General features: G+C 40.6%; 1 protein-coding gene across 2 annotated transcripts in view; it reads left to right on the plus strand.

Annotated features, from left to right (window-relative positions):
* The window catches only part of LOC124287609 (nucleolar and coiled-body phosphoprotein 1-like), a 74,543-nt gene that overhangs the window by 38,318 nt on the left and 16,061 nt on the right, over nucleotides 1-20,164 (plus strand). For both annotated transcript variants that reach the window (XM_046724109.1, XM_046724119.1), the window contains exon 7: nucleotides 519-573. In XM_046724109.1, coding sequence (XP_046580065.1) covers nucleotides 519-573 — 55 coding nt within the window. The remainder of the gene's footprint in view (nucleotides 1-518; nucleotides 574-20,164) is intronic.

Consider the following 20,164-nt stretch of genomic DNA (forward strand, 5'->3'; position numbering starts at 1 on the left):
AAATATTGTTGATTTTTTTGTTTTATTTTATGGGGCATGGCAGTATACCATGCTCCAAGTCATGATGATTCTGTGAGCCTTTGTAGGTTTTTGCCTCTGTATTTGAGTCTAATGACTCTATATTCAGCTTTAACATAAGCTCATGGGTAGGACACCTTGCCTTCCTTGCTTGCTTAACAGCACTGGTGTACATGTTATGTAATGCTAAATCAGGATGCAGTTATTCACAACTAAGTATAGTTTTGTGTTGACAAGTCGAGCCATCTTGTCATATTGATTTTCATAAACATGCATAATTCGATATTTGTGTGTGTGCTCATCTTCCTGAAATGATATGTGGCTGTAAGCCCAGGTATTATTGACATGTTTAGCAGGTATTGTTACATGTGGAAAATACATGATCACAACTTAGCAGATGCAGCGTAACTTGAGGCTGTGACGTCTTCAGGTTGTGAATCCTGACACTGATTGTCTGGTCTGTGTGGCAACATCTTGAGTCAAGTTGTTTCTATTTCCAGAGCAAGAGAAGAGTCGGGGGCCAGGAGGTGCGGAGGAGGAGTCAGCTACGGGGAAGTAAGTCCACTGGCATCACACACGGAAACTACTTCTTTAAACACAGCTAACTCACGTAGATTGTTTTTGCATTGTCACTGACCTGAAAATGCTGCATGCTCATGTGACTGATTATTACATTGTACTTGACCTGAAAATGCTGCATACTCACGTAACTGATTATTACATTGTACTTGACCTGAAAACACTGCTTATTCATGTAACTGATTATTACATTGTCAACTGACCTGAAAACACTGCTTATTCATGTAACTGATTATTACATTGTCAACTGACCTGAAAACACTGCATACTCATGTAAATAATTATTACATTGTAATTCACCTGAACACAGCATTCTCATGTAAGTAATCATTACATTGTAATTGATCTGAAAACACTGCATACTCACGTAGCTGGTTATTACATTGTGATTGAACTGATGACTGCATCAATATATGAAAGACGTATAGTCTTATGAAGGGTCCCAATAACCATGCTTGTTGTATCAGGATATGTGCCACGCTTGGTAGATAGTCATCGTACCCCAATGTACATTGCTGATCATGTTACATATAAGTAATCACAGGTTTGTCTGACCCAGACTCAATTGTGAACAGGCTGTTTTGATGGATATGGCTGAAATATTGCTAACTGCTGCATTGAACTACGAACCATTGAACTAGAAATGTCTCCATTCCTGAAAAGTAATTAACAACTGAGATGAAAGCATGACGTAACATACCGTAATGTCACAGGTATATGCACATGGGCCCCATCTTAAGTTATATTTAAAAAAATATAATCAACAAAGAACATAGCTGTAAAGAAGTTAATAGAATATCACCACATGCACCAATACATATAGTCAAATCAAACATCCATACCTCCCTTCTCATTATATTGTTGTGAGCCGATGTATGAATCCATCGGTCAACGATTAGTGACGATGCAGTGATGAATGCTGTACGGGACCAGTCACGACAAGCAACACATGTTCGAGTCAAGGTTTTGTTTACAAGGCAAATTCCATTTCACAAGTTATTTGAACAACAGGCATGGATGAATGGTTAGTTTTTTTAACTTACATAAGAAGGTACAACAACTGAAATATTTATATACCGATCATTAAAGATAGTAGGTTGGAACATGATTTTGTAAATGAATACTGGAGACCTGTCAATTATCAAGATCTTAGAATTAACTCTGGGCAAGTCATTACGTGGGGATTAATTTGTTAGTTCAAATTGACTTTTCTTAGGGACAATGAACCCTTCCAACCTTTTACAAAGAAGAAAGAAATAGGTTAAAAAGTGATATAAAAAGAGATGTATTGAAGTTTAGGGAAATGTGTTACTCACTCAGAGGCATTTCTGTAAGAGGTTAAAGGTTTTGAAAGTATATCTTTTACATATATATTGACATCAAAACATGTTTCTTAATTTTAGGTAAATTTTTCCACTGGTGCCATGTAATTTTTCAGTAAGTTTCTCATCCTGAACATAACGAAATATTGATGATGAACATGTAGTGAATAGCTTACATATTCTGAAATCACTCATCAAACGAATTACATGTTAATTGTTGTTACAATGATAAGTGTTTTCTTTGAGAGGCATGTTAGAATAGAACTCGGATTTCCTTAATGGTAAGTGTTGTTTGTCAGCTTAGCTGGTTCCAGCGGGTCGTGTTGTGGACTCATTGATCCGGCAGTGTTCTGGCTATGAACCACGGAGTTGCCACCTCTGTCATCGGGGTTTGTCCAACTCTGGAAGAGGGTCCTATTTCTGGGACTCTACGGTATATGGTTCTCATATAAGGTCATATGACCTAAAAGCTGAATAAATAAGGAAAATATGTCTTCAACTTCCCATTAGAATTGACGAGGTCAGATCAGGTTAGATCATGTCAGTTCTATCTCAACATTTTATCAATGTGGACAGATCACCGATTATTTTATAGAGCACGAAGTTGATGTAGAATGAGAGAAAGAGCACGTGAATATTTGTTCCAACAGTTTGAGAGACCCATGAGATCTAGTTGATGAAGAGTGTGTTTCAAGTGTACTTACAATTTGCATTAAGAGAACTGACTTAAGGCTGAGTGGTTGTGTCACCATCACTGTGGTAGAGGTCCAGTCAAGTGTTGGATATGAAATAATAATATGGTGCAGGCTCATCTAGGTGTGTATAAGTGCATGTGATGATGTGCATAAGCATCCATCAACACTAGCACCAGGAATCTGCATGTGACACATGACCTCCCCACACTGTATCCTGACCCAGTGTTTAGCCACAGACAGGATGGTACACTTCCCTTCCACTTCATGCAGGAAGGACTGTGATGACTCCATTGTGGCAGGACATCCACTCTGTGGTGGCCGAAGTCAAGATTAATGTGCTGTTTCAGGGATACTATAATTTGTGTGGAAAATAATTTAAATCAATCCATGTTTTGGTTTCAAGAATTTGGATACTTTGCCAATCTTTCTTTTGTTTGAAGGATTTTTGTGGATTTGTATATATGAACTTGGCATGTGGAATTTGTGTACTTTGTGTCATGATTCACGGAAGAACAGAGTGAACCAAAGTTGGATGAAGACTGAAAGAATAATTAACGAATCTGACTATTGTCATTAATCTTTCAGGTTAGTTTGATCAGCTCCTAGTCATGTTGTCTGAATGTCAGATTACGATGTATTGTCACGGGATTTGATGTCAACTCTGTGACCTTGAATAGTCAGAATTAGGGATGTCAAGTAGGAGGATGTGGAGCCATGTGGTTGATGAAGTTAAGCATGCATTAGATGGATGGAGTGAAGCTTCAGAAGAAAATGGCAAGGTGTTCTCTGTTTTGTGAGCGTTGTGGACAGACTCTGAAGATGTTGTTGACAGGGTTGCTGGATCGATAGCTTTGTTGCATGTGGTGTGAGATTATTCCAGAATACCTTCCACGACGCCGAGATAGGTGTGTCACATGTTAGGGTGACAGTGGCTGAGGTTTTATGTTGAGATTTCATCTTGGAAACACAGCGAGCTGTTTCCTGAACTGGTTGAAAGTCTGTCTGTTTGGTGACATTGGAGGGTAATAGCTGAACCTGTTGTTCGGAAAAGTTTGATCATCATTTTCTGTTGTGAATGAGTCTGTGATGAGACAGGATGAGCTGGTCCAGTCTGCTGATCAGACGAGGATGAAGAGGAATATTGTGAATGTGACAAGGCAGTATGACAATCTCAAGACTCCGACACAGTCTGCAATAACACCAGCTGTGTATTGATTTCCACATACTTTGATACAATGTCTAAGAAACATGTTCGTGACAGACCCTGGTGAATTCAATATGCTTCGAAATCCAGCAACAAGTCATCTGCTTCAACTGTGACAAACTTCAAAGTGACTTTTGATCAGAATTTGAGATTCCGATGATTAGTTACGATAGAAACCACGACCAGTAGGTCATCTGCAACTTTGAGCTTTGATGTCCAAGGTGTTGACGTCTGTTAGTGTTGACGTCTGCTGGTGTTGACGTCTGCTCCTCCCATCTGTCCATCTGGCCGCAATGAAGCATGGGCATCATCTGGTCATATCTTTGGGGGATACGTATGCCTTGTAGAGCTGTTGTCCACACTGCTCCACCAGATGTACAAAGGTGCTACACAAATATAGTATATATACTCAGTCTTTTCTATTTATTCAGTTTCTAAAGTCGATACTGTATGCATAAGTTGGATTGATTTTACACATTGGATTAAAGCACTGTAATGCATTGACTCTCTGCATATATTTTCAATGGTGGAAACTGGATAGTGTGGAACTTATTGCTATTTGTTTATGAAATATTACGGAATATGTTGCTTATGAGTTATGTATGATACCTTGCTCTAAGTTCTTTTGTACTGAGTCTTTCCTTGTTTTAGGTTGTATGGTACATTGCATTTATTGTCCCTTTGTTGTAGGTTGTATGGTACAATTGTATTCATCCTCTCCTTGTTCTAGGTTCTATGGTACATTGTATTCATCCTCTCCTTGTTCTAGGTTCTATGGTACATTGTATTCATCCTCTCCTTGTTCTAGGTTCTATGGTACATTGTATTCATCCTCCCCTTGTTCTAGGTTCTATGGTACATTGTATTCATCCTCTCCTTGTTCTAGGTTCTATGGGGTGGTGGGGTAGCCTAATGGTTAAGGTGTTCACTCGTCACGCTAAAGACCCGGGTTGGATTACCCACATGGGCACAATCCGGAAGCCCATTTCTGGTGTTCCCCGCCATGATATTGCTGGAATATTGTTAAAAGCAGCGTAAAACCAAACTCACTCAGTCTCTTGTGTTGATTTTCACTTTGCTGTAGGTTGTATGGTACATCCTGTCCTTGTTCTAGGTTCTATGGTACATTGTATTCATCCTCTCCTTGTTCTAGGTTCTATGGTACAATTGTATTCATCCTCTCCTTGTTCTAGGTTCTATGGTACATTGTATTCATCCTCTCCTTGTTCTAGGTTCTATGGTACATTGTATTCATCCTCTCCTTGTTCTAGGTTCTATGGTACATTGTGTTGATTCTCTCCTTTATAATAGTACATTGTATTCTCAGTGTCCAGAATGTGTCAGTATGAAATGGGTTATACAGCTTGAAAAGACCACTGCTTCGTTTCAGAAATGTTCAAATAGATGTTCAAACTATTTGAGTTGTGGGTTGGCCATTTTAAAGTTGTATTGACTGTATCCCTCTCTTGATTCAACATTCTCACATTATTGTAATTACCACGTATCATTCTCCATGGCTGGAAAACATAGAAAATAGCGGTGTACTGTACTGTAGATACAGTTGTGTAAAGATGGTGGGGCAGTAGGGACAGTGAAGGATGCATGGATGGTACTTGAGTGATTGGTCACAGGAATTTCTTGCTGTACTGTGTCAAAAACACGTCCCATGTTGATATTTCATGCACTGTGTTGAAATTCTCTGAGCTAGCATGCTTTGACATGCTGGTGACATACTTTCCCAGTGGTGGTGTCCCAAAATATGAGTTACTGACATCAATTCATGACCCATTAGACTAACATCTAGTCTCTGAAATGAACATTTTTACAGGGGAATAGGTTCATATTCATAAATTATGATTAAAAGTCCAGAGAATATTTTTCATTTTCAGAAACTGAAACTGTGGTGATCTAGACTTGCCACATATTCTAGACTTTCAGAAGCTTTCTTGGATATATTTGTGTAAGGGTCTGTATGACAGCCTTGGGCAGACTTTAGACAGAATTTCATTCCCTTAGATTTCTTGCTGCCATGCACAAATGTGTGTCTTTCTCTGTGGGGTAGCCTATTGATTCATTCCAGGGTCTGATATGGTTATATAAGTGTGCTGCACACACCATTTTAGTACTTAACTGAGCAGGAGTGTCATACTGCCTGCAAAGACACTTGAAATCTAGTATCAGGGTCCTTGGACCCCCACTTATGTAAGTTAAGGTAAAATCTGAATGGTGTTAACATTTCACACTGAATATTAAAACTTCACAACAGTATCTCATTGTACCTGGAGGTGGCACCCTGTACAGGTTGACCTGTTTATAACAATCTGTGGTATGTCTTTTGTCAGTTAAGCACTGTGTTCATTGTGGTCTGAACATTCACCACAAAAAAACTACCATACAATATCAGATCTCTGAAGGGAGTAGGCAAAGACAGTTATTGTCCGCATAGCACTTGCATAGGCTGCATGTAATTGGCATAGCTTATTTATGACAGACTTTATGATCCAATTCACAGTAAAGAGTGAGTATCTTAATCCTGCTGATCAGTGAAGGCAGCTAGGGACATATCAGAGGTGTTCTGTAGTAAATGACTGCTCCCTTGTGGTGCAATAACTGCTCCCTGATACTACACGTTAGTAGCCGGGCTGAAGGCAAAACATGTTGGCTTCTGGTTTCTTCATTGACTGTAATCAGGAACCTCTCAACCTAAACTATTTTTGCTGTTATTTTTTTATCTTTTCCAGATCTTTTATCATTGTCCTGGGACTGTATTTATTTCTGCTAGTATCTACCTTTGATGTGCTTCACTTAATAGCTAAACTAGGCATTGACTTTAAATGGTATTTAGAAGTGATACACATAAGGAAGAAAGTTTTATTGATGTCAGCTTCTTTATAAGATAAACACAATGTTTCAGAGTACATGCTTACTCCTTCATGAAGGAGTCTCTACCTTACGTGTATCACTTCTAAACATGAACAAGTAAGCACATACTCCAAAACGTTGTTTTCCTCATAAAAAAAGAAGTTGGCGTCCGTAAAACTCTCTTCCATATTATCTTTAGAAACCAGGTTTTTGCTAATCAAGAGATTAATCAGAGAAAGAAATTAAGACATATCTAATCTATATTTTTATGGGCTGAAATAAACATTCTGTACTTTAGTTTTGGCGAATGGTAGTAGAGGTGCTTTAGGAATCTGAGCACACATTAATCTACATGGGTATTTGTGTTATAGTGCCTATTTCGGTGACCCCCTGCTGTGATAATGGTGGTATGTTGTTAATAGCCCTTTCAAACTCAGCATAAATTCTATGAGGATCGTTTGAAATTATTATAAAAATTACTTCCTACTACAAGGCTCGGTATGTGTTATTGTGGTATGGTAGCTTGACTGATGTGCACCCCAACCAATATCCTGTGTGCTGCAAGAAGAGTGTAATATGATAACACTCCTATGTTGCTTCATCTTGACACGCAAATTCTGTTTCACAAGTTTTATGTTCTTCACACCATATTTATGTCAATGGTTATGTGATGAAATATTCATAAAGGCTTTGTTTGTCCTGCTCGATGATGTCCAGTCTTTGTCTATGTTACATTGACCAGCCATGTCTTATTCAGACTAATGCTTAGTCCCTGAATATATATAATTTTAATAGTAACAAATACACCTGTGTAAACTGAAAAGGAGCCTCTAGGAGACCAGAGATAATCTGAACCTGAGGAAATCTAGACTTACTTCATTTAGGGCTTCAGCATTGCAGGGAGGGCTGGGCAGTTAGGGAAAATAATATGGTTCAGGGACTGTGAGACAGACTATGTCTTATTCTGGCTGGTTTGAGTTCTGTGCAGCCAACCATGGTGTGTGAGGGGCTGTGTGATGACTGTAATGACAACGTGTAACGGTATTATCACAGTCAGCTCCATGTGTGAAGCTGGCCAAAGGTGGCCCAGTTGCCCAGGGTGACACAGTTAGTAAGTTGCCGGAAAGCTGTCCCGAGTGAGGGTTCAGACCGGGTCAACCTTGATGTTTCTAGGTTTGCTTACACCAAACACATGGATTTCACCACAGTGGCTAATGGTTAAGACTTTTATTACTGGGGGCTTTTCTTTCCTTTGTGAAAATGGGGCTGTGGGGTAGCCTAGTGGTTAAAGTGTCTGCTCGTCATGCTGCAGACCTGGGTTCAATTCCCCACATGAGTACAATATGTGAAGCCCATTTCTGGTGTTCCCCGCCGTGATATTGCTGGAATAATGCTAAAAGCAACGTTAAACCATGCTCACTGACTTACTCCTTTGTGAAATTGAGGTTACTAAGTGTAGCTGTACTACAATTGTAAGGACAGCAATAATTAACTGGATTATCAAACAGTCACCTTTATGTGTTAAGGAGTTTGACTAATGACAGCTCATAGCTGTAATTTCACAAGTACTTCAGGTAGGAGAGATCATTAAGTAAGTTTAGTGGTTAGTCAAGCATAGAGAATTGCAATTAGGGTTTCTTGGATTCAAACTCACAGCTAACTGATCCTGGCAGCAAAGGGGCATAACTCTGCTTAGGTGAATTCATTTGATAGCACTAGGCCCCTTGTTTCTTCTGTTATGGAAAGAGTTAGGCTTTTGATTGACCCTCGAGTTTGTGAAGACTAACCAAACAATGACAAAGGACAGAATCAGAAACAATATATATGTATTTTGTTTTTTTAGGCATGATTTCACTTTAGAGAGTGTATGGAAGTGTATGCCGAAGAAGCCCCTTCCGTGTCAATGCTTCAAGGTGATGGCCCTAGTGGTGAAGGACAAAGCCAAATCCTCATTTCATATAAAACTTATATTCATGTGCCATAAGTGCCGAAATAATAATTGCATAGCAACATGAAATCCCACTCACTTACTCACTTTTACGAGAATTTGACATTTCTTGAAGGGACTTCCGTCGCATGAACTAAACTAGAGAGAGCTGATGATGAACTTGTATTAAATCTTTCCCTGAGAAGCAGCTCTTAAAGTGAATCTAATTAAGTTAAATCACTTCCTGAAAGCCCAAAGCATTTGAGAAAATCTATAACAGTGAAGAGAGCTGCTAAAGACCTATTCATAACTGGACTGAATTCCCTGTTGGGTTGAAATATCAGCAACACGAATGCAGTTGCTGCTGTGTGTCCCGAAGGGTATCTGGTGACATTGTGTGACTTTTCTACTTCCAGCCCTATTACACCAATCAGATTCCGGTAAACCCATCTTTTAATATCCTCCTCCAGAGCAGGGCAAGCATGAATCATAATGAATATTTTTTTAGGATGTTCTGAACAGTGGTCTGACTGGATGCATTGTATAACCATCTGATTATTTTAGGGACACAATTGTGATTCAGATATTCCACTTGTTTGGTTAAACATAAATATCCATTTATGATTCTTGAATCATGACATAACTACAAAAAAATGTAAGTAGCTTTTTCTTGACACCTTTAGCCAGCTTTTATGACAATACAATGTCAGATTTAAGACTGGAAATTGCATTATTTTGATGATGTAGATATAAGTCCTTGCTATTTTGAACATCAGGAAGATGTGGATTAATATGTGTCTGTATATAGTGTGAGCCAACATGGACCAAAGAAACTGACCATATTTATTATACTCGCTTTATTATGTCAGTCACGACCCCACATGGGCACAATGTGTGAAGCCCATTTCTGGTGTCCCCCGCCGTGATATTGCTGGAATATTGCTAATGGCGTAAAACCATACTCACTCACTCACTGTCAGTCACGATGATGCCTTTGGTGTATGCACAATTCATTCCTTCATCTGTTTCTCCTTAAAACCTTATTGTGTATTGGGTGGATACACAGATCGTTACAAGTTAATTGTATCTTCAAGGTAAATAGATTGCTTACTGATTGTTTACACAATGTATTCCGGGATAGGCTTGTCCTAGAGACAACAACATTGTGTATTGGGTGGTTTGACTGCCTATTCCTGGTCAAGTTGGTCCTAGGATTAGCATATTGTGTAACAGGTGTGTGGCAAGAGATTGGTCCTTTATGAAGACTTTTTATTAACAAGGGACGACACTAGCTTTTGCTGGGTTATACAAAATGTTTGATTTTTAATGCATGTAGTTGCTGTGGATGTTGAAAAATGATTGGTGTTTGAAAGAAAATATGGACAGATATTCACATTGCATTTTAGTGGATTTTGTTTTTGGAGCTAAAGAACGTTATATTTGCTTTGACTTCTATGTGACAAATCTGGTGACCAGTTTACCCTGAATGGACTCAGTGGACAGGATTAGATCATGTGCCCTTCTATACCTGAAGCTGTTCCTTCAGGGGATGGTTTTCTTAACATTTGGATCAGATTACAGGAGTTTGACAAGCTAAGAGGCTTAGGAAGTTTGATTATGTATGGTGTAATTGAAGAAATTGACTCCAGGTTTTCAGCTGAGACTGACATTTGTTCAATTCTGCTGTGTGACATTAAGTAACAGGTCATCGTCCTGTGAAACCTTCACATGGGTGAAACAAGATTCATGGGCCAATCATTCACGGTCCAATCATTATCTTGAATGAGAGCTTTTAAAAATGTCTAAAGTCAAAATTTAGATTGATTTGCATTTTGAAGTAATTTTTAAGGCAATGTGAGTTAAGTTTGATGAAGCAGAATAAGAGCTACAGAGAAACGTTTTTCACGTGTGGCATCTTGAAACGGGATGTTTTGAATTATCGTTAGATGTATTGATTCAGAAGTTGTGTCAGTAAATTATCAGCTGAATGAGTAGCATAATCTAGTAACTCACAGAACTAAATTGGATGAAAATATTAGATTAGGGGTAGGATATTCAGTACAAGATATCGTCAGCTTATCAAGTATGAAGGTTGTTTTTTTCAACTGTTTCAGTTTCATTGAGGAAGGATACAAATTGATGTTTATTAAATATTTAATTCAGTATTGGTAATATGAAATAATGATTGATTGTCAATGATGTTCAGACTGAATTTGTCATGTTGGGTCTGAGGACTAATGCATGGAGACAGTGATATATGCAGGGTGTTATTTGTAGTGGAAAGTTAAAATAGACACAGTCAATGGGTTAAGCACATGTTTGGGAGTGTGTGAGGGTGCAGCTGCTGGATCTTAGAGTGGAGCCAGCTGGGGGCGGATGTAGGGAATATGGAGGAGGAGGAGGAGGAAGAGGCTGGGGAAGTGTTGCAGTAAGCAGGGGCGAATGGGGGAACAACCTACAGTGATGCTCAAACACTTACACTTAGTCCCATAATAAAGTTATCTTATCAATATATGACGTTAGAAAGTCAGTGATGACATACAGTGCAGAAATGAAGCACAACAAAGATCTATTATAGTCAGTCAGGTAACAGTGAACAAAAGGAAATAAATGTAGATGACGATTGAAAATGAATGACGACATACACACTGAAAAACAATCTATTATAAGTCAGTCAGATAACAGTCATTTTCTGGTGGGCATGGTGAGGTGAGGTGATATTGGGTTTTACGTCGTACTTGAGAATATTTCGCTCATATGACGACGTGCATGCATGTGTGTGAATGTGCGGCTGCTTGTACTAGCCCAGACTTAAGCTGGTTTTATAGTGCTAGCCCACTGAGATACCATGCCGCAGTGAAGCATGAATACCTCACTCAGACACATTATACTGACTCCGAGCCGACCAGTCCTTGTTGTACCCATTAATGCCGAGGGCCAGGCAGGGACCAACAAGTACCATATTTTAACGTCTTTTGGTATGATGCGGTCGGGGATCGAACCCACGACCTTCCGCTCTCCGGGCGGACGCTCTAACCACTACACCACGGAGGTGGTCTGGTGGGCATGGAATCATGTTTAAGATTAACTAAGGATAAATGCAACACTAAGCCAGGTTAGCTGCCCAGGTGACATGGAAACACTTGCAGTCTATTATATGATGTTAACTACATGGGTGCACATGAATCTGTTACTTGAGATATTGTACAGGTATAAGTAGTTCAGGAGGTATAACCTAACAATTCAGAGTCTGCTGACCCACAAGTAAATTTAATTAGTGTTTTGTGAGTTATTGGAGTTATCCTGGCTGGGTTTGTGGTCAGTAGCCAGCCACACAGTGAGATAAGGTGTAGAGAAGCTACAGGGGGTTTGTTGTAAGAAGAGTGTTGGCTCGTCTCAAGGACCCTTCAGATACATACAGATATGGTTACTGAGAGCGAATCTAGTCGGCTTGTTCAGATAGCAGTTGTTTAAGGGCACCAGCCTTCTACTTGATGGCTGTGGGTAGATAGATATGTGTGTGAGAGGAAGCTGCAGCATGCATGGGTGTTGTTTGACTTGAACAAACACAAGTTAAGCTTCTTTGTGGAACATTTGCATGGAAGTTAACATGGCTGCTTACAAAATGTCATCACTTATGTTTATAATAAATGTTCTTTTTCTCAACTGTTTAACCTGTGGTTTTTTGGGTGACATTTGACACTGTATAAAGATGTGATGTTGGACAATTCAGCATGCTGTGCAACAGATTAAAGGATCATGTGTGGCCACAAGGAGCTGCTGAGTCTGTAGGGTGCCTCATAGCTGCAGTGTGTGCAGAGGGAGGGGTGCCTGTTGGGGGTGGAAGGGTACCTGTCTGGGATGGGGGGATGATGACTAAATACATGACTTGTCTCCTTGTCAGGTAAGTGAGAAATTGATAGATACCTGTCACCTAATTGTTGGAGATTAGAAAGGCACTTGGTTTACTCAGAACTGAGTAATGGGGAGAACCGAGTATTGGCTTACTGTAACTCAGGGAGGGCCATTAAAGATTGGCTGAACTAAACGGACAGTTTTTGGTTTACTGAATTAAGGGGAGGGGGTCTTGGTTTGATATAAGGGAAGAATTTTGGTTAACTAAGATGGAGAAGTGTTTTGCACACTGATACAATATTTTCACCTTTGAAGTATGAGTGGTACAAGTAGTGGGAAATATCACATGATTGTGATTGCAGTTATTGTATAGTCTTGATATAAGTCACTGGAAGACAACACTATAACGTCATTAACAGATCTTGGACCAATATCAAAACTTTTCAGAAGTTGCACCTGTTTTTAAGATGATATATTCAGTTATTGTTTTAAATAATTGTTATGATTCATATATAGATTCCCTTTTGAAAAGTTCATACTTCTATTACAACTTGGGATGACATCCGCTTATGACCTTTCATATTTTGGAAGTTTGATGACTCATTTGACTTTGACTGTGTCAGTGGCCCACTTCACAGTGGTTCCCACTACGATGCTGGTCAAGGATGGAAAACATTACAATTATGGATTTTCCGGTACAGATCCGATACAGGGATATAATTCCTATTGTCAAAGAGTGAATTTATTGTGTTGGAATATGCATCACTGATCGAACCTGTTCCGTCTGTGTTGTCCCAGTGGGTGTAATATATAGCACCAGACCTTGTTCCACGAAGCAGCCCTGTGTTGTGACTGCCGGAAGTTTAGGTTAAAGTATGGGATGTACAATAGTCATAGCAACGATCGCTTTGTGAATTGAGCCCCTGGTCAAATAAATTAGTCAGGTCGACAGGCATCGACTTCATTGATAGCCACCCATGAGTGGAAGTGTGGCGAGATGATTCTTGTACACGGATCACACACACATTACACCACTAGCAACTGGTGAACCAACAACAACAGAATGTTCCTGATCAATAAAGATGGAGGGAGACTCCATGGCTAGCTCTACCGCATGCCGTCCATCAGCCAGCTTTACTGTTGATTCTCCCATCCCTGAGTCATCCAGGGTAAGCCTGCGTAGTGATGTATAGTGGCATCAGGGAGGGGATTCGTGCCCGACCAGGGTGGGGAGACAGAGCCGTGCAGCCCACACCCAGGGGGTAACAGAGTAGAGGAGCTTTATGCATGGCTGACTGACATCCAGGTTGGGTACTCCACACCACCGTGTGTCTACTGTGCTGAATGGATCTTATTATAGTCGCCTGATGGACTGCTATGATGTGAATGGATGTACTGTGGTATAGATGTCCGTTGTTCACAATGTAGGTGTTGGTGAATACGGTGGAATGTTGCCAGGAATATATCGGCATAAACAATGCGACGGGGTCCAGGTATTGATGTGTTGTGTGATGATCATCTGTGTTATAGTGATGTGTAATGTGTAGGACTTGACTGTTTGTTGATGTAGTGAGACGCCTGGTATCTAACTGCTGCATTGTGAGCTGTCGCTGGTCAGCGTCTAAGGCTGTCTATTAATATGTAAAACTGGTGCCTATTGTTTACTTCCAGGAATTTGTAATGGCTCTTTCAACCCACAATGGCCAGCTGGGGTCTGAGTGTCTGATCCATGTGGAGGAGTTGATGGTTTGCACCATGGAATTTTAATGACCCTCCAGTATTAATGGCTAGCAGAGAGGCATGTCATCAAATCGGCTCTCTGGGCAGATTTACATGTAGGAAGGTGCAGGTCACAGGCATGGAATTTTAATGACCCTTTGATCACTGACTACTAGTTGAGCCTGCTAGATTGCCAAATAGCCATGATTTCTGCTGACAGTGTATGATTAATGAGGGTGTAATATATTGCACTGGACAGCTACTGTTCTAGCAGTTGGACATTACTATTTACATGGCCTAAGACTTCTCTGTGTAAATTATCTCCTCAACCTGATTTCTGTGTAATTGACAAGTCATTAATTTTTATATTGAATTCAGTAATAATCAACTTCATAAGGGAGAGAACTCTTCTCTGCATAATAGTAGAGACTTTAGATTATGCATGCCCAATAAGTCAATCTGAAACGTGTGTGTGTCTGATTGAGCAGTCCATTTAAATATTCTGTGAGTCATTAAACAAATACATCTTTGTGTTTCTCATTATGAAACCGAGTCGACTTGCCCCAGTAGTTGTAAATGTCAGTCTCCCTCAGACTGTGGTGTCAGTTGTATCTTACAGCCTCCCCATCACTGGCAACATCAATACTTGGGTCCCCACAGTGTACAGCTTTACTGTCAGTACATACTCAGGGTTTAACTGGAACCTAAATATTGTGGATGGATTATTATGAATTATGAATTGAGATTTGCATGCAAATATTTTTAGCTGAGACTCTGCAGAAAAGTATAGATGTTTGAGTCATTAATTATATCCATAATGTCACAGATTGTATGATCTGTATTTCATTAAGTGACGTCAATCAAATAGTGTTACATGTATAACACACTGCTGAGCATGTGCCATTATAACTGTCATGGACATCAAATGAAGTGTTCCATGGGCTGAAATTTCGAGCCCCCCATGTTCAATTCTTGGACCCAAGAATTAATCAATTGGACCCCCTGTGACTCATTTATAGATAAACCCCAACAAGCCCCTACCTACATTGAAGTCTTGAGGTTACTGAATATATTTGTCAGCAGCACTCTGTGGTTCATGTCTTAGGAGGCAACTCAAGTGGTTAGGTGGTCAAACTTTGTACCTTGAAGAGGTAGAAATTAACGGAGAAAATCTATTAGTAAATACATATTGGAGTACACTGAAAATGTTTGAAATTTTAGTAGACCCTAGGATACCTGTAACATGAATAAGTGGGTGACAGTCTAATATGCATGTATACATCTCTGTCCCTGGTCTTGACTGCTTGTCATGAGACTGACAATGGATTGATGCTCATGCTCTCACTCACTGGTTCTTCCTGGTCTAGATTCAGTAAGATACAGGCAGCATGGTGCAGATGGATCATTGCTGACAACAGGTCCTGGATGAAGTTTGTTTTATGGTACAGCAGCTGGCTGACTGTATGTTGATGTTGCTACAACAAGAATGACAAATATGGATATACCGAAACACTGACATGAAACATTGTGCAACAATAGAGTACCTGGGTGGCACAGTGATGAAAATAATGGCAGTGGTCACCATGATGCAAATGGTTCAGGTCACCATGACATTTGTTCTGTTTTTGTTGAATTAGAAAGTCCAGTGTTTCACGTGTTTCTGTTGTTCATCATTTGATGTTGGTATGATTGTGTTACACAAACAAAAGGTGCATTGTTTCTTTAGGTGAGGGACATTCCAGGAAGTTAAGGCCATAAGAAATGAAGGACAGAGTGTTGTAAACACTCCACGGTTCATGAGGATCAGCCCTAATTTGTCTCACTAACCATCTCTCAGAATGGATACACAAGACTGTCTAGTCACCGTCATCAATGTCTAAATTCCTCCAGGACTATTGTCTGGGTCAGGTGTCCAGCTCTGTGTAACCTGGTCAGGTGTCCAGAAATGTGTGAGTGAGTGAGTGCCTTTTAGAACAATATTCAATCTATTCAATTCTCCATACAGAGTAGCACGAGTATGGTTTTACGCCGCTTTTAGCAATATTCCAGCAATATCACAGCACGGGACACCAGAAATGGACCTATCACATTGTACCCATGTAGGGAATCAAACCTGGGTGTTCGGCGTGACAAGCGAATGCTTTAACCTCTGGGCTACCCAACCACCCCTAAACTTTGAAGCTGATCAGGTGTCCAGTACTGTGTGAACCTTGTTAGGTGTCAACCACAGTGTGAAGCTGGTTAGGTGTCAACCACAGTGTGAAGCTGGTTAGGTGTCAACCACAGTGTGAAGCTGGTTAGGTGTCAACCACAGTGTGAAGCTGGTTAGGTGTCAACCACAGTGTGAAGCTGGTTAGGTGTCGACCACAGTGTGAAGCTGGTTAGGTGTAATGGAGCCACACAGTGTGAAGCTGGTTAGGTGTCGACCACAGTGTGAAGCTGGTTAGGTGTCCACCACAGTGTGAAGCTGGTTAGGTGTCGACCACAGTGTGAAGCTGGTTAGGTGTTGACCACAGTGTGAAGCTGGCTAGGTGTCGACCACAGTGTGAAGCTGGTTAGGTGTCAACCACTGTGTGAAGCTGGTTAGGTGTCAACCACAGTGTGAAGCTGGTTAGGTGTCGACCACAGTGTGAAGCTGCTGTGTGTGAAGCTGGTTAGATGTCGACCACAGTGTGAAGCTGGTTAGGTGTCAACCACAGTGTGAAGCTGGTTAGGTGTCAACCACAGTGTGAAGCTGGTTAGGTGTCAACCACAGTGTGAAGCTGGTTAGGTGTCAACCACAGTGTGAAGCTGGTTACACGGGTGTGAAGCTGGCCTCGTGTCGCACCACAGTGTGAAGCTGGTTAGGTGTTGACCACTGTGTGAAGCTGGTTAGGTGTCAACCACAGTGTGAAGCTGGTTAGGTGTCGACCACAGTGTGAAGCTGGTTAGGTGTTGACCACAGTGTGAAGCTGGTTAGGTGTCAACCACAGTGTGAAGCTGGTTAGGTGTTGACCACAGTGTGAAGCTGGTTAGGTGTCGACCACAGTGTGAAGCTGGTTAGGTGTCCAGTACTGTGTGAACCTTGTTAGGTGTGAACCACAGTGTGAAGCTGGTTAGGTGTCGACCACAGTGTGAAGCTGGTTTGTCGACCACAGTGTGAAGCTGGTTAGGTGTCAACCACTGTGTGAAGCTTGTTAGGTGTCAACCACTGTGTGAAGCTGGTTAGGTGTCGGTCACAGTGTGAAGCTGGTTAGATGTCGACCACAGTGTGAAGCTGCTTAGGTGTCAACCACTGTGTGAAGCTGGTTAGGTGCAGTGATTAAGACAGTGTGGCTTCAACACATTACAGAGTTTAGCTACTGCCCACTTCATCTGTCAGACTGGTGAATGGCTGGCACATCAAGGTGTCTCTCGGGACGAGGCTTCATTAACATGGGGGGAACTCTTGGCTGTTATTGTAATTATTGTTAGCAGAAAGCTGAGGGAATTGTTGCAAGATTTAATAGCTTGTACTACAGACTATAAGTGTTACTTAAAACAGTGACTTAGGACAAGATCATAACATTATTAAGGACACGATTGAACAAGTTGCCAACTTTTTCCATCAGCAAGATTATAAAAAGTTACCATGGACCAGATAATATAAATTACTATGACAAGATTATCAACTTACTAACAAAATTATCAGGCTACTAACAAAAAGATTATACAGGTTACTCATGACCAGATTGTACATTAATTATTGTTACCAGCAACATGAGTGTGTAGGTGACTAATGACATATTTACCCAGTTCTAGGTGTGTCAAATATTTCTGGATTTAGTAAACAGTATCACAAGTCATATTTCATTGCTCGTTAAGTCATTATGTATTCCAGACAAATGAGGGTATAGGTAGGGAATGGAAGGAGAATTTATGCAGGGTTTCAACAAGGATGTGTGATTCATTTAATGATTGCCATGCAGTTCCCTCATTCACAAGCAGCAGATGCCCTCACAGACACGCGCCAGATACAGACGAGATGGCCCAGCCGCTCAGCCTGGTTCCTCAGCTGGCATGTCTGTGCTGCTGGTACTGGAGGTATGAGGAACTAGCAGATCAGCTGACACAAGTATGTGCTGGAATACCGTCTCCTGGTGAAATACATGCCTCTGACAATCCATGGTGTGAACAAATTACTGATTGTGTAATGGAACTGCTCTAGACTTGATGCTGGTCTTGTAGTGATATCCTGTGTTTTGTTGATGGTATGTACCTAGACTTGATGCTGGTCTTGTAGTGATATCCTGTGTTTTGTTGATGGTATGTACCTAGACTTGATGCTGGTCTTGTAGTGATATCCTGTGTTTTGTTGATGGTATGTACCTAGACTTGATGGTATGTACCTAGACTTGATTCTGGTCTTGTAGTGATATCCTGTGTTTTGTTGATGGTATGTACCTAGACTTGATGCTGGTCTTGTAGTGATATCCTGTGTTTTGTTGATGGTATGTACCTAGACTTGATGCTGGTCTTGTAGTGATATCCCCTGTTTTCTTGATGGTATGTTTGTTGATGTCTTGTAGTGATATCCTGTGTTTTGTTGATGGTATGTACCTAGACTTGATGCTGGTCTTGTAGTGATATCCTGTGTTTTGTTGATGGTATGTACCTAGACTTGATGCAGGTCTTGTAGTGATATCCTGTGTTTTGTTGATGGTATGTGATATCCTTGTAGTGATATGTGTTTTGTTGATGGTATGTACCTAGACTTGATGCTGGTCTGGATATCAGTGTTTTGTTGAGTGATATCTGGTCTTGGAGTGATATGTTTTGTTGATGGTATGTATCTAGACTTGATGCTGGTCTTGTAGTGATATCTTGTAGTGATGTGTTTTGTTGATGGTATGTACCCTAGACTTGGTACAGGTCTTGGAGTGAATATGTTTGTTGATGGTATGTACCTAGACTTGATGCAGGTTTGTAGTGATATCCAGTGTTTTGTTGATGGCATGACCTAGACTTGATCAGGTCTGTAGTGATGGGTTTTGATGGTATGTATCTAGACTTGATGCTGGTCTTGTAGTGATATCCAGTGTTTTGTTGATGCCTAGACTTGGTACAGGTCTTGGAGAGAAATGTAGTGCTTCGGTACTAGACACATCAGTCTAGATGCGTATCATGTATGTATCATGTATCATGTGCTGGTGGTACATGTCCAGACTAGATGCCAGGATGGACTGTTGTTACACCAGGTCTCTGTGTTTATCTGTGAATGTTTTGACTACACCTTTCTTACCTTTATCTGGCATACTCCCTGGGTGTGTGGAGATCTGATTGTGTATAATGATGATCTCGGAGGAGGAATGTAGAGGTCTCAACATTCACTTCTATGATACCTGACATGATGACATGGTAGGGTTCTGGTAGCCAAGTGGTTAAGTCTTTGTCATCACTCTGAAAACAGGTTCTATTTCCACATAGGTACACTGTGTGTGAAGTTTCCCTTGTCATTGGCCATCTTATTTTCTGGAGTATTTCTAAAAGCAAATACAATATACATGGGAGCCACAGATTACCCCGCAGTTTAACCGAATCCGCGGTAACGCGAAGAGCGTTATTGCAAGGGATGACTGTACTTACTCACTTACTCTCAGGACCTGATAATGGTTTAAAGCAGAGCCATGTTGTGTTCACCTTGACAGGGTGCAGAGGTTCCTGTTGGTCAGGGGTGGAAATAACCCATTGCCCGACGCCCAAGTCCAGTGTTTTTTTCTGTCTGGCAAGCAAATTTGTATATCACACCTGTACCGGTGTCCAGTTGATATTCCAATGTTAATTATGTTGTTTATTTTTAAAAATCAACAAGAAAACGGTCTGTATAATGGAAAAATTATTAGGGCAAGTGATTTTACATGTGCCACTGTACCGGAGTACACTAGCAATTTTAAAGTTATTTCCACCCCTGTTGGTGCTGATGACTCAGACAATATGCAGGAGGTACTGAGTTTTATGCCATCTG

This window comes from Haliotis rubra, unplaced genomic scaffold (genome assembly GCF_003918875.1).
Source record: "Haliotis rubra isolate DU_JTF1 unplaced genomic scaffold, ASM391887v1 Scf1109, whole genome shotgun sequence".
Taxonomy (NCBI): Eukaryota; Metazoa; Mollusca; class Gastropoda; order Lepetellida; family Haliotidae; genus Haliotis; species Haliotis rubra.